Source organism: Dipodomys merriami, unplaced genomic scaffold (genome assembly GCF_024711535.1).
Source record: "Dipodomys merriami isolate MVZ:Mamm:240054 unplaced genomic scaffold, mDipMer1.0.p SCAF_24, whole genome shotgun sequence".
In the NCBI taxonomy this organism is placed as follows: domain Eukaryota; kingdom Metazoa; phylum Chordata; class Mammalia; order Rodentia; family Heteromyidae; genus Dipodomys; species Dipodomys merriami.
Window position 1 is genome coordinate 6,486,114 of NW_027203826.1, and position 13,319 is coordinate 6,499,432.

General features: G+C 45.0%; 1 protein-coding gene across 2 annotated transcripts in view; it reads right to left on the minus strand.

Annotated features, from left to right (window-relative positions):
- Niban1 (niban apoptosis regulator 1) overlaps window positions 1–13,319 on the minus strand; it is a 210,913-nt gene that overhangs the window by 146,397 nt on the left and 51,197 nt on the right. The window contains exon 1 of one of the 2 annotated variants that reach the window (XM_070034221.1): window positions 4,881–5,050. The exons of the other annotated variant lie outside the window; for it this stretch is intronic. Coding sequence (XP_069890322.1) covers window positions 4,881–4,935 — 55 coding nt within the window. The 5' untranslated portion in view covers window positions 4,936–5,050. Of the gene's footprint in view, window positions 1–4,880; window positions 5,051–13,319 lie in introns of those variants that run through there. 2 annotated transcript variants of the gene reach the window in all.

Below are 13,319 nucleotides of genomic sequence, written 5' to 3' on the forward strand. Positions count from 1 at the left end.
ACTATCAGCAAAGTTTGCCAGGCTTCTAACTTCTCTTGGAGACTACCTCTGTTCTGGCATGTTCCACAACTGTTTCCTCTGTAAGCTAAATCCTTGTTGCTCATCAACACAAAGATAGAGTTTCAAGCATCACCTTCAGCTGCAACAAAGAAAAAAAAAAAACATGAGCAAGTACCCTTCTCTGTTCTCCCTTTTAAATGGAGAGAAAACTTTCCCAGAAGCAGCCAGTGGACCACCCCTTCAGGGTTATGGGCTAGATGGCAATTGCATGACAGTCCCAGGTGTGGTATAATCACTGGGAAGGACAACCCACCGTGCGGAAGGGCACCGACCAATCAGCACCCACCCTTCAGGAGCCAAACCAGCATCACATGGAGGAGTTTCAGTACCTGAACAATATCTCTGCTACAAAGTAACAGGGAGAGGATGTTGGAGTTGGCATCTGACAAGGTGCGCCATATTCCACATGCTAACTCTGCCATTGCAGCCTACTGCCCGTGCTAGCCAGATAACCTGGACTCTTAGACAGCACTATCAGAATTAGTCAGATAAATCAGATCAGTTCTATATGCATCTCTTACCAACAAGTAACTGAAAAATGAGTGAAAGTGTGGACTAGAATTACTCGGGTAGATTGAGTAGACTATAAAACAGCTCTCTTTGTTCACCACTCTGTCCCTGGAGATTTTATACACCAGCTTACATTTTAGATAGAGCTACCTAAGTTAACCATTAATATAAATAGGGGAGCACTCTGTTCAGAGAAACTGATGGGTTTTTTTAAATGAAACTTTTGTGTGTGTGTGTGTGTGTGTGTGTGTGTGTGTGTGTGTGTGTGTGTGTGTGTGTGTGTGTTTGATAGACAGATATTTTTATCACTGAGCCACACCTCCAACCCTGTTTTCTGCTGGTCTTTATTAAGATAGGCTTTCTCTTCCTGCCCAGATACGTACCTAGGCATGATTGTCCTATGTTAGGACTTCCATCATAGCTAGCATAACAGGAGCTCACCACCAAGCCCAGTGTCCATTCAGAAAAAAAAAAAAAAATCTCATGAACTCATCCTGGATTAACCTTCAGACTTAACATTCCCATTCTCAGCTTCCCAAATAGCAAGGAGTATAGGCATGAGTAAATGACACTCTGCTAAAACCCATTTCTTTAAAAGCATCAAATCATTCATGAGCATTTCAAGAAAGCCACTGGATCCATCACAGTGTGGCTGACTAAGCAGTGATGAAGGAGGCCAGAAAATGTTTCCCTATTTGCTGCTAGTAGGCCCAGAAGTACACACTAGCCACAACCAAAATCTGATTTTTCCAGCTCTTTTACAACCCTTTTAGGACTTCTTTACGTGAATTTCACAGTTGTTTTCCTTTTGACTCATTAAAAATTCAATTGTAATTTTTAAAGGAAGTGATATTATTGCTTATACAGGAAAACACATTGTGTACGTTTTCTTTTTTCTCATCTAAAATTCGTTTTCAGCCAAACCAAAAGAAGTCTTAATGCACAATTAGATAGAAAAGAAGAATGTTTTATACTGATCACTGGTACTAGGGTTGTATAAAATTCATTCCTCATTAGAAGAATTATTTTAGATCAATGCTAAAAGTCTCACTGAAGGACGAGATGGCACTGAGATTAGTGAGTTAGTCTCAGTATCATTTATTAATAGAAACACTTTATCAAGGAAGTTACTAGACCATCTTAAAAGTGAATTCCTTTTTTAAGATACATGAGTCTTGTTCTGGATATGGCAGTACATGCTTATAATCCCAGCTACTCGGGAAATGTAAGTAAGAGGATTACAGACTTCCCAGGCCAAAGCAGAAAACTCTATCTATAAACAAACTAAAGTCTAAAAAGCTGGAAGTATAACTTTAAGTCGTAGAACACTTATGTAGTAGTACTCAATCCCCAGCACCTCCAAAAAGAAAGAGGATAAGAAGAAGGAATTGAGAAAGGAAAAAAAGAAAAGAAAAACATGAATGTACTAGTACAAAAGTGATACATTTGGAAAGGAGATAATTCCTTAACATCTGATACCTGTTTGCATGTAGACTAAATCATAAAGAAACAATACATTTGCAAGACATACATCATGATTATCATAGTTTGGAAGAACGCAAGCCACATGACAGCTGTTATATGATTCATCAGAAAGCAAACACAGATTTAGTCAGCAGCATCTTGGAGGTACAGCTGCTTACAACACATACAAAATAAAGTTAAAAGAAAATTCAAAATATATGGACTAGTTATTCTCTGGGTTAGCAAAATATATCAAGTGCCAATAAAAGTTCTGTCTCTGCTCCAGGAGCTTTCAGCTCCATCGTATTTCACTGATGGTTTCTTTATGAGAAACAGATAGTAAACCTATTTCGGTGGAACTGTCATATCTCCCATTGTTTTACTAAAATTAAATCAAAGCCTGCAGATATTTATACATTAAAGAATGGGCAGAGGGCTAAAGACAGGGTTATGGCTTTATTCAGGGTCCTGAGGCTTCAAAACCACCAAGAAATCCCAACCCTGTGATCCGCATTTGCTCATGTGCCAACAGCTTGTGCTGGGAGCTGTTTCCATGTTTCCAAGGTTCTTTTCTCCTTTGGCAAGCCCGGTGCTCGCATATGGAGCTATGTCTCATTTTATCTGGAGGTGCTTTAACTCTTTTCTTCCATCCTACCTTCAAAGTGCCCACCCAGATATAGGAAGAGATAAAATTGGACAAGACTAGGGAATGTAATAACTGTCACACAAGCTGCTCTTCACTTCATTTGTTCAAATATATTCATTATATATACTTTGTGGGCCATGTCTTTTTTTTCTTTTCTTTTTTTTTTTTTTTTTTGTTGGTCGTGGGGCTTGAACTGTGGGCCTGGGCGCTGTCCCTCAGCTCTTCAGCTCAAGGCTAGCACTCTACCACTTGAGCCACAGCATCACTTCCAGCTTTTTCTGTGGTGCTGAGGAATCAAACCCAGGGCCTCATGCATGCAAGGCAAGCACTCTACCACTGAGCCACCTTCCCAGCTCCTCTTATATTATTGTATGAGTAATAATTTAGTTTTGAAATAATTTAGTTTTGAAAGAATGTTTTCTTATGTGAGTTTAATTGTTGTGTCAATGGAAAGGTCATGACTTTGAGGTGGTAATATAACTAAATACATCACCTTTTAGGCTTCACAAGATTACTGTGAGATTATGCTTTTATTTTAGGCCCTTCTGCCACTTTCTAGGGATACTCTGTGTGTGTGTGTGTGTGTGTGTGTGTGTGTGTGTGTGTGTGTGTGTGTGTGTGTGTGTGTTGGCACTTTACTCAGGGCCTCTTGCTCTCACTTGGCTTTTTCCCTCACAGCTGGTGCTCTACCACTTGAACTACACCTCCACTTTTGACTTTTTGCTGGTTAACTAGAGATGAAAGTCTCACAGACTTTTCTGCTCTGGCTGGCTTCAAACCGAGATTCTCAGATCTCAGCCTCTTGAACAGCTAGCATTATGAGCATGAATCACTAGCAGACTACTAGGCACAGTCTTATAAGTACTACACACCCACTTTTGCTAGGGACCAAGTACACATCCTTCTTACCCTGCTCTTCATTTCCTTGTCTCACACGACAGCCAGATTCTTAAAATGATGGCAGGTTTTCTTTAGGTAAACAAAATATCCATCTCTCCTCCTTTTTAATAAGCAATGGCAGAAGAGTATGTGAGACTAAGTTTTATTCCCTGACAGCGTGGGTGGTTGGTGATTCTCTCCCTTCCAAGAAAAGATCGCCAAGCAGGAATCGGGAAAACCCATTACTGTACACTGCCCTTTGAGCGCCCTGAGCAGACCTCTTATTAAAATGGTTTAACATGCCATAGTGATCAACAAATACGGAATCAGGACACCAAATAAGCGCTTTCCTCTTAGGAAAAAGTTCAAGGTCTAGAAAAGGGTGCTGCTAGGAACAGCTTAACCATTTCTTTTAAAGACTTAAGGTAACACTTAACGAATCTAACACCTAGTTTTAAAGGGATGTGTGCAGCAAGGAGGGGAAAGAGGAAAGAACCAGCTGAAACTCTCAGGACCGCCCCCCTCCCCAGGTTAGGGTGTGGTTGAAGGCCGAGGGGGGCGGGGAGGGGGGGAGGGCTGGAGGTGTCGCGGCCGACTTGTGACTTCCTGAAGTTTCAGCTCGGTTCGGTTTTCTCCTGCCTTTAGCTCTCGTCTGAGTCACCCTATCTCTGCCGATCTCCCAAGATGAGTTTCTGTCCTTCCGTCACTTTAGCAACTGTTACAAAACACTCATGGTGGGGGGGGGGTTCCTCTTTTGCCACCCCCCCCACTGGAGGAGGGTAGGGAAGCACACAACCTGAGAACTCAGGAAGTCACCCTGCCAGGGCTCTCCAGTTCGGTGCCAGCTGGGCCCCACCGCCCCGAGCTGTCACCAAAGCCAGCCAACTTTCCGTGGAAAGTCCGCTGCTGGCCGGGGTCAGGGATCCCCGGAGGGAAATCTCAGCAAGGCCGGGGCATCCCCACTGTTCTCCGGCTCGCTCGCTCGCTCTCTTTCAAAACCTGCTCCCACGGAGTTCCTAGGGCGCCGGGTACCCCAACACCAGGTGCTTCCGGACGGAGGGGTGGGGGATGAGAGACGATCACCAGCAGAACTGACCCTGGGGCGGCCAGAGCCGGGGCGCCACTTCCCCGGGTCCCTGCGTCCTGCACCTGACTTTCCCACGCGTCCCCCGGCGCGTCGCAGCCACCCCGCTGTCCCCATCGCAGCCACCCGGCCTGGCGCGCAGGAAACCCGGCTGCGGGCGGCGGGGTGCGCCCCCCGCGATCCCCGGCCCCGCCGAGATCGGGTCGGGTAGGAAGGCGCGTGGGGTCCCCGCGTTACCTCGGATGTAGGCGCACTTGCCCTCGTCCAGCTGGCTGGAGGCCGAGCCGCCCATGGCGGCGGGTGGTGCTGCCCGCGGTGCCTACCGCCGCCCCGACTGCCCAGCGCGCGCGTGTCCCGGGCACCACCGACGAGACCCGCCGCTCGCTCCCGCCGCTGGCTGCGTCTGGGAACCCGGCTCGCCGACTCCTGGACAGACTTCCTCCGAGAGGCGTCGCCTTCTAGGGCGCCTCCTCCGGTCCGCGCCCTCGGAGGGCTGGCCTCGGGCAGGCCTCCTGCCCGCGCCGCTGCGCCGCTCTGCCTCGCGAGGGCTTCCCGCTCCTCTCTTCGCCCACTTTTATTACATATGCGCAGGTCCTGGGGCTTGAACTCAGGGCCTGAGCACTGTCCCTGAGCTTTTTCACTCAAGACTCATGTTCTACCGCTTGAATCACAGCTACACTTCTGGCTTTCCGCCCCCCCCCCCCCCCCCCCCAGTCCTGGGGCTTGAACTCAGGGTCTGGACACTGTCCCTGAGTTTCTTTTGCTCAAGGCTAGCACTCTACCACTTGAGCCACACCACCACTTCTGGCCTTTTCTGTGTATGTGGCACTGAGGAATCGAACTCAGGGCTTCAAGCATGCTAGGCAAGCACTCTACCGTTAAGCCACATTCCCAGCCCAGTTCTGGCTTTTTGGTGGTTAATTGGGGATAAGAGTCTGGCAGACTTTCCCTCCCAGGCTGGCATTGAACTGTGCTCCTCATATCTCAGCCTTTTGAGTACTTGGGATTACAGGTGTGAGTCACCAGGGCCTGGCACTCTTGGCCTACTTTGGTTTTTTTTTTTAACGATTAAGGGCAGTGGAGGCAGTTCTAGGAAGAAGTGGACCATTTTCTGAGGCTTTCTGAGAGCTGGGGCCATTATAGTCACACTCCCCCAGGGGAAGTCAAGATCTTAATACTTGGCTTGCCTTCCTGTTCAAGAAGCACCTTTGGGGCAGGGTGGGGCTGGTGTACACCTGTAATCTCTGCTACTCCTAAAGTTTGAGCATTGTAGAGATCACGACGATTATGGCTAAAGGTGAATCAAGCCTAAGAGCTGGCTAGACCCATCTCAGTCAACTGCAGTAGGAGGCCATTGTTAGAGAAGTCTGAGGCTGGCAGTGCAAACCCCCCCCCAAAAAAAAGTGCAAAACAAGCTGGAGGTGTGGCTCAAGTGGTACAGCAACTACTTAGCTAGTAAGCTGGAGGTCCTGCATCCAAAAGGAGAAAGAGCGAGCACTGGGGGGGGGGGGGGGGGGGGGGCAGGTGCTGGTGACTCATGCCTTTAGTCCTAGCTAGTTGGGAAGCTGAGATCTGGGGATTGTGGTTCAAAGCTAGCCAGGGCAGAAAAGTCCATGAGAATTTTATCTCCAATTAATAACCAAAAAAAGAAAGAAAAGAAAGAAAGCTGAAAGTGGTACTCTGGCTCAAGTGGTAGAGAGCTAGCCTTGAGCAAAAAAGAGCTCAGGCTATGAATTCAAGGGGGAGGAAAGAAGGGAGGAGGAGGAGGAGGAAGATGAGGAGTTTGAGTTCTTTTCTTTTTTTTAATTTTAATTTTAATTTTAATTTTTTGTGAACATACTATACAGAGGGGTTACAATTACAGGGGCAAGATAATGAGTACATTTCTTATCAAGCATTGCAGCCTCCTCCTTTGTTTACCCTTCACATCCCTTCCCAGCCTCCCCTCCCCCGCCCCCCCCCAACCCCCCCCCCCCCCCAGTTTGAGTTCTAACACCACCTAAGAACCTGAGAACCTGTTAGAAATTTAAGGGCTTAGCTCCCTGTCTCTCTATCCTACACACACACACACACACACACACACACACACACACACACACACACACTTAGAAACTCTGGGAGTGGGGCCCAGCAGTGTGTTTCCACAAGCTCTCCAGGGACCTCCTATGGCTGCTGGAATATGGGAACCAGCGATGAGCTATACCTTCCAGCAGCCAAGAAGTTGGACCAAGTAGATTGTGGGTAATAAATGGGTGGAAAAGGAGACAGAAAGGGCAGAAATTATGGCTGGATCCTACAATATACTTCCAGCCATGAAACTTTCTGCGACCTGGTGGAAATCTGTCCTTACACCTAGAAGTGCAGATCTTCTCTGAGCCAAATTGGAAACATGGAAGAAGCCATTTGTCTGGTCCCACAAGCTTGCCACAGCTTCTCCCCACTGAGAGCAGAGGGGCCAGAGCTAATTTCTTTCTCTTTTTAGTTGTCAGGTTGTCAGTCTGCTCTCTCTCTCTCTTTCTCTCTCTCTCTCTCTCTCTCTCTCTCTCTCTCTCTCTCTCTCTCTCTCTCTCTCTCTCTCTCTCTCTCTCTTTCTCTCTCTCTCTCTCTCTGTGCCAGTCCTGGCTGGAATGCTCTGTCACTGGAGCTGCAGCTCCATTTACAGCTTTTTGTTGATCAATTGGAAATAAGGGTCTCACAGACTTTCCTGCCCAGGCTTGCACTGAGCCAAGATCCTCAGATCTCAGCCTCCTCAGAAGCTAGAGGAATAAACATGAGCCACTAGTCCCAGCTTAGTTGTCAGATTTTTTTTTTTTTTTTTTTTTTTTTTTGCCAGTCCTGGGGCCTGAACTCTGGGCCTGGGCTCTGTCCCTCAGCTCTTTAGCTCAAGGCTAGTGCTCTACCACTTGAGCCACAGCACCACTTCCAGCTTTTTCTGCACATGTGTTGCTTAGGAATCAAACTCAGGGCCTCATGCATGCAAGGCAAGCACTCTACCACTGAGCCACCTTCCTAGCCCAGTTATCAGATTTTTAGCACCTACTATTCATATGACGTTAAGTCCAATGGTCAGCACATACCAGAAGCAGGCCTGAAGAGGACTATTTTTAAAGTTAGTCACTGGCACTGTAAACACAGGTAATATCACATGCCACACACACACACACACACACACACACAGAGTCTTGCACAGCCTACATGTCAATCCAGTAGTAAATTGTTAATTCTACTTTGAAAATATGTGTAGTGTCCAACCAGTATCCTCTGCTGCCATCTTTCCTCACCTTGATTGTGTTAGTAGCCTCCTACCTGGTCTCCCTTCTGCAGAGACAAAGCAGTCCATAACCTCCCAGGAAAAGGTTTTCTCTCAGTCTTATTTATGACCAATTTCCTTCTTGCTCTCTGACCTAGCCCCTGTAGCCTTTTTGCTCCAAGATACTTGAAGCTCAGGACCTTTGCACATGCTTTCTTATGCCTACACTACATATCCTCTGACAATTACATAAGCCACTCCCTAGGTAAGTGTCTAAGCTCATTCAAATCTCCACTGACAGGCTAATGCCTCCGATGATTTGATTGGCCCTTCATCTAAAAACTATTCCTCATTTCTGCCCCTTGTCCTGGTTTCTTTGCTTTCTGTCTTCCCCTGCTGAAATATAAGCCACAATGTGATGATTGTCCTTGTTTTTGCTTTCTAGGATTAAAAAAAAAAGCTCCTTTGTTTGGTTATGATGTTTTTCTCTAAGGGAAGTATTTGTCCGTTATGCCCTCTGATATATCTCAAATATCTAGGACAGTATCTGGCACATGGCAGATGTTCGGTAGATAACCACTGAATAAAATGGTGAATGAGATGTAAAATGCAATAATCTAGCCTCAGAGCTCTGATTTCAGTGACTAAAGAGCATTTTCAGATAACAATGCAACAATGGAAACTATCCAGTTTAACTCATCTGTCAGTATGTTAGTTGGCTTAGAATGAAGTAGAGCAGTAACGATTCATTATATAAATTGCTAACATGTCTATAGATACAGAAGAAAATGAATTCAGATCTCACACCAGAAGTATAGTTGTTTTTTGTTTGTTTGTTTTTGTTGGTCTTGGGGCTTGAACTCTGGGCCTGGGCATTACGCTTCCCCCCCCCCCCCCCCCCCCCCCCAGCTCTTCAGCTCAAGGAGAATGCTCTAAAACTTGAGCTATAGCGCCACTTCTGGTTCTCTGGTGGTTAATTGAGATAAGAGTCTCACAGACTTTCCTGCCCAGACTTCCTGGCTTTAAACTGTGGTCCCTCTATCTCAACTTCCTGAGTAGCTAGGATTACAGGCATGAGCCACTGACACCTGGCTTTAGAAGTACAGTTTTATTGGGGGATCTTTTTTTTTTCCAGTTGTGGGGCTTGAACCCTGGGCCTGGGCACTGTCTCTCAGCTCTTCAGCTCAAGACTAGTGAGCCACAGCGCCGCTTCTGCTTTTCTAGTGGTTTATTGGAGAGAAGAGTGTCACGGACTTTCCTGCCTGGGTTGGCTTTGAACTGCAATCCTCAGATCTCAGCCTCCTGAATAGCTAGGATTACAGGCACGTGCCACCTGGCTTTATGGGGGATCTTGATGAGGAATTCTTGGAGAGAAAACCATCATTCCAGTCTATTATTCTTTTTTTTTTCTCTTTTGCAAGATGGACAGGTAGAACAAGGTGCAAGGAAGATTTGAATGATGGAGCATTAAAATTCGTTTTATCTTTGAATCACTAGCAGGGCATGTGATGTTGTCAAGTCGCTTCACTTACCTGTGGTCATGTTTGTGTGTGTGTGTGTGTGTGTGTGTGTGTGTGAGAGAGAGAGAGAGAGAGAGAGAGAGAGAGAGAGAGAGAGAGAGAGAGAGAGAGAGAGAGAGAGAGAATACTAGGACTTGAACACAGAGCCTCACACTTTCACTTGGCTTTTTCATTTAAGGTTGGCACTATATCACTTGACCTATACCTCTGCTTCTGGCTTTTTTTTTTTTCTTTTTGGAGATAAAAATCTCATGGACCTTTCTGCCCAATCTAGCTTCAAACCACAATCTTAAGATCTCAGCTTCCTGAGTACCTAGGATTTCAGCCACCTCCACATACCTGTGGTCTTAGTTAGCTTCCCATTGCTATACAAAATGGTAGGTCTGCTGGGGAGAACAGCCATCTCCCCCCTTTCCTCTTTGAGAAACACAGAGTGTGGCCTTAGCAGAAATCACATGTCTGAAACCAGTACTCACCTGACTGTCAATCACCTGATTGTGACTCAGCAAAAGACCCTAGACTCTGAGGTCACTTCCTCATCCATTGAGGTCACTTCCTGAACCGCCCCAGTCAAGCTCCTTCAGCCAATGAGAGGTTCCCCAAGCTCTGAGATCACTTGTACATCTAGTGTAGTCACACCACCCCACCTCTCCTTATATAATCCCTCTCAACCACAAGTTCTCTCTTTCTCCTCATGCTGGCCAGCAGTTTGCTTCCCTCCCCCACCCCATAAACTCTTTTCTGCCTGAGCCTTGTGGCAGTCTCCTTTCTGTAACCCTCACACAAAACACTTGAGATAATCAGCTTACAAGGAAAAAGAGCTGGGCTGAGATATAGCTCAATGGTAGAACATCTGTCTAAAATGTACAAGGCATAAATTCCATCCCCAGCACTTAGAGGGGAGGAAAAAGGAAGCCTTATTTTGGTTCAGAATTTCAGATATTCCAGACCATGATCCCCTGGTCCTTTGCCTTTGGGCTTGTGATGCCACAGAATATCATGGCAGGAACATGTATGTAGATAGAGCTAGCTGCTTGTTCCATGGCAGCCACAAATTCAAGGAAAGAGAAAAGACATTGGGATTCTAACATCCCCTCCAAGGGAACCACCTCCAGTAACCTAACTTCCTCCTGCTAGGCCCTACCACCTAAGGGCTCCATCACCTTTCAATAATCAAATGTGCTGGGGACCAAGCTTTCCTCACATGAATCTTTTGGAAGAAAGTATTCCCAAACCAAACTATGGCACTTGTCTGAGCTTCTTTATCAGTCAAGTGAAGCTAATAGATCTTGTTTCCTGAGCTGGTGTGAAAATCAAGTGTGATCAGGTCTGTAAGGCACTGACCATATATATTCAGTAGCATTGAAAGCATTTGGGGAAAGGTTAAGATTATCGCCAGTAATCAAGGAAACAATCTTGAACAAGAAAACAATCTTTTTAGAGAAAGTAAAAATTTAATTGGATCTCAAGATCATTGCTGCTTGCTCTAAGAATGCTTTCTTTTCCTCCCACCCCCCCCAACAAATAAAAGTTCATTTCCTCCCAATGGTTTATAAGAAAAATTAAAGAATTCATTATTTTAGTCATGGTATTTAATATTTGTAAATCCTATGTGAGTATCATTTTATTAAGCACACATTAAAAATGAGTCTCCAAGCATTTCAATAACTTTGTGAACCAGATTCAATTTCATATGACTCAAATCAGCAAGTTTGGAACATTTCAGAGACAATGTTAGTGTCTGTACTGCATCAGTACATGTTGTACTAAAAATACTCTTCAGATCATTTCAGGTAAATACCATATGCTAAAATTACTATTCTAACATTTATTTTATTTTATTTATTTTGTTGGTCATGGGGCTTGAACTCTGGGCCTGAGCTCTGTCCATCAGCTCTTCAGCTCAAGGCTAAGACTCTACCACTGGAGCCACAGCACCACTTCCCGTTTTCTGAGTGGTTTATTGGAGATAAGAGTCTCATGAAGTTTCCTGCCCAAGCTGGCTTTGAACTTCCATCCTCAGATCTCAGCCTCCGGAGTAGCTAGGATTATAGGCCTGAGCCACCAACACCAGGCTATTCTAGTATTTTTACTGAAATAAAATTCACTCCTCCCAATTAGATTAGCTTTTTTTTTTTTTTTTTTTTTTTTGCTGGTCCTTGGGCTTGAACTCAGGACCTGGGCACTATCCCTGAGCCTCTTTGTGTTCAGGCAAGCACTCTTCCACTTGAACCATAGCACCACTTCTTGTTTTTGAGTGGTTAATTGGAGATAAGAGTCTCAAAGGTACTTTACTGTGGGGGCTATCTTAAATCTGTGATCCTTAGATCTCAGCCTCCTGAGGAGCTAGGATTACAGATGTGAGCCACTGGCACTTGGCTGTAAATTAGCTTAATAGACATTTAATACCTTAAAGTGTGTGTGTTTGGAAATTGGTTTGCATGTCATAAACCATGAGTCCTTTATTTGTTATGCTCTCATTTGTTTAGTGTATCTGTAACTTGGGGGATTTAGCTGTCTGCAGTTAAGATACAGTCTCTTCTTTGTACTTCCAAAATACCTTTCACTGTCTTGTGACACAGAAGTTGGAACCATGTAATTACTTGATTGACTGGTAAATATACATAATAGGTTTCTTTGTTTATCCCAGTACTAGGGCTTAAACTCAGGGCCTTGAGCTCACTCAGCTTTGCTGTGTTTGGCACTCTACCACTTGAGTGACACCTCCAGTCCAGCATTTTGCTGGTTAATTGGTGATGGAGACTCTCAGACTGACTCTTGTGACCTGATTGGCTTTGAATCGCAACTCTGGATCTCAGTCTCCTGAAGTAGCTAGGGTTATAGGCATAAGCCAAGCAACATATGGCTACTTTTGTCTTTTCAAAGCATATTTCTATGCTGCTTATTGATTGAATTGTCTCTTTTGAATATGATGCTCACAAGAGGCAAAGTGTGAAGTTAATGAAACATCCTATCTTTCCCCACCCCTTCTCTTACTCTTTCTTGTTATGTATGCTATAAGACAATCTAGTCTGTTATCTCTTGCAGGCTGATGTTTATAGGGTCTTTATACAAAATGAAGTGTTAAAAGTCATTTCATGATGTTTTGAAAGAGAAGCCCCTCTGCTTACCAGCTGTTGTAATTGTCTAATGCATGCTGTCTGGCGGATGTGAATTCCAGGGTAGAAAAAGTGACTTCAGTCCTTATTCTGATCTTGACTTAACTCATGATTTTAGGAAATAACTAGAGTTTTCTAAGACTATCTTCCATGTTGTCAAAGTGGGCATATGTGGATTGTGGATTTAGCTCAGTGGAAGAGCTAAATCCTGGCAAGTGCAAGGCCCTGAGCTCCATCCTCAGCTCTGGGGGAAAAAATAAGCTATAAAAGACCAAAAATAAAAGTAGTACTGTGGCTCAAGTGGTAGAAGGCTAGCCTTGAGCACAAAGACGCTCAATGATAGTGCCCAGGCCCTGAGTTCAAGCCCCAAGACTAGCAAAAAAAAAAAAAAAAGAAAAGAAAAAAAGAAAGAAACTTAGACTGGCTTGGGGATACGGTTTTTTGTTTTGGAGTTTTTGTTTTGTTTTGTTTTTGTTTTTGTCAGTTGTAGGGCTTGAACTCACTCAGGGCCTAGCTCAAGGCTAATGCTCTACCACTTCCAGCCACAGCTCTACTTCCAGTTTTTTAGTGGTTAGCTGGAAATAAGAGTCTCACAGAGGACTTTTTTGCCCAGGCTGACTTAAATCATGATTCTCAGATCTCAGCCTCCTGAGTAACTGCTACTACAGGCATTAGCTACAGGTGCCGGGCTAGGGCAAATATTTTTGTGTGTGTATATGCCAGCACTCAGACTTGAACTCATAGCCTCTTGCTATCACTTGGCTTTTCCCCTCAGGCTGGCACTCCA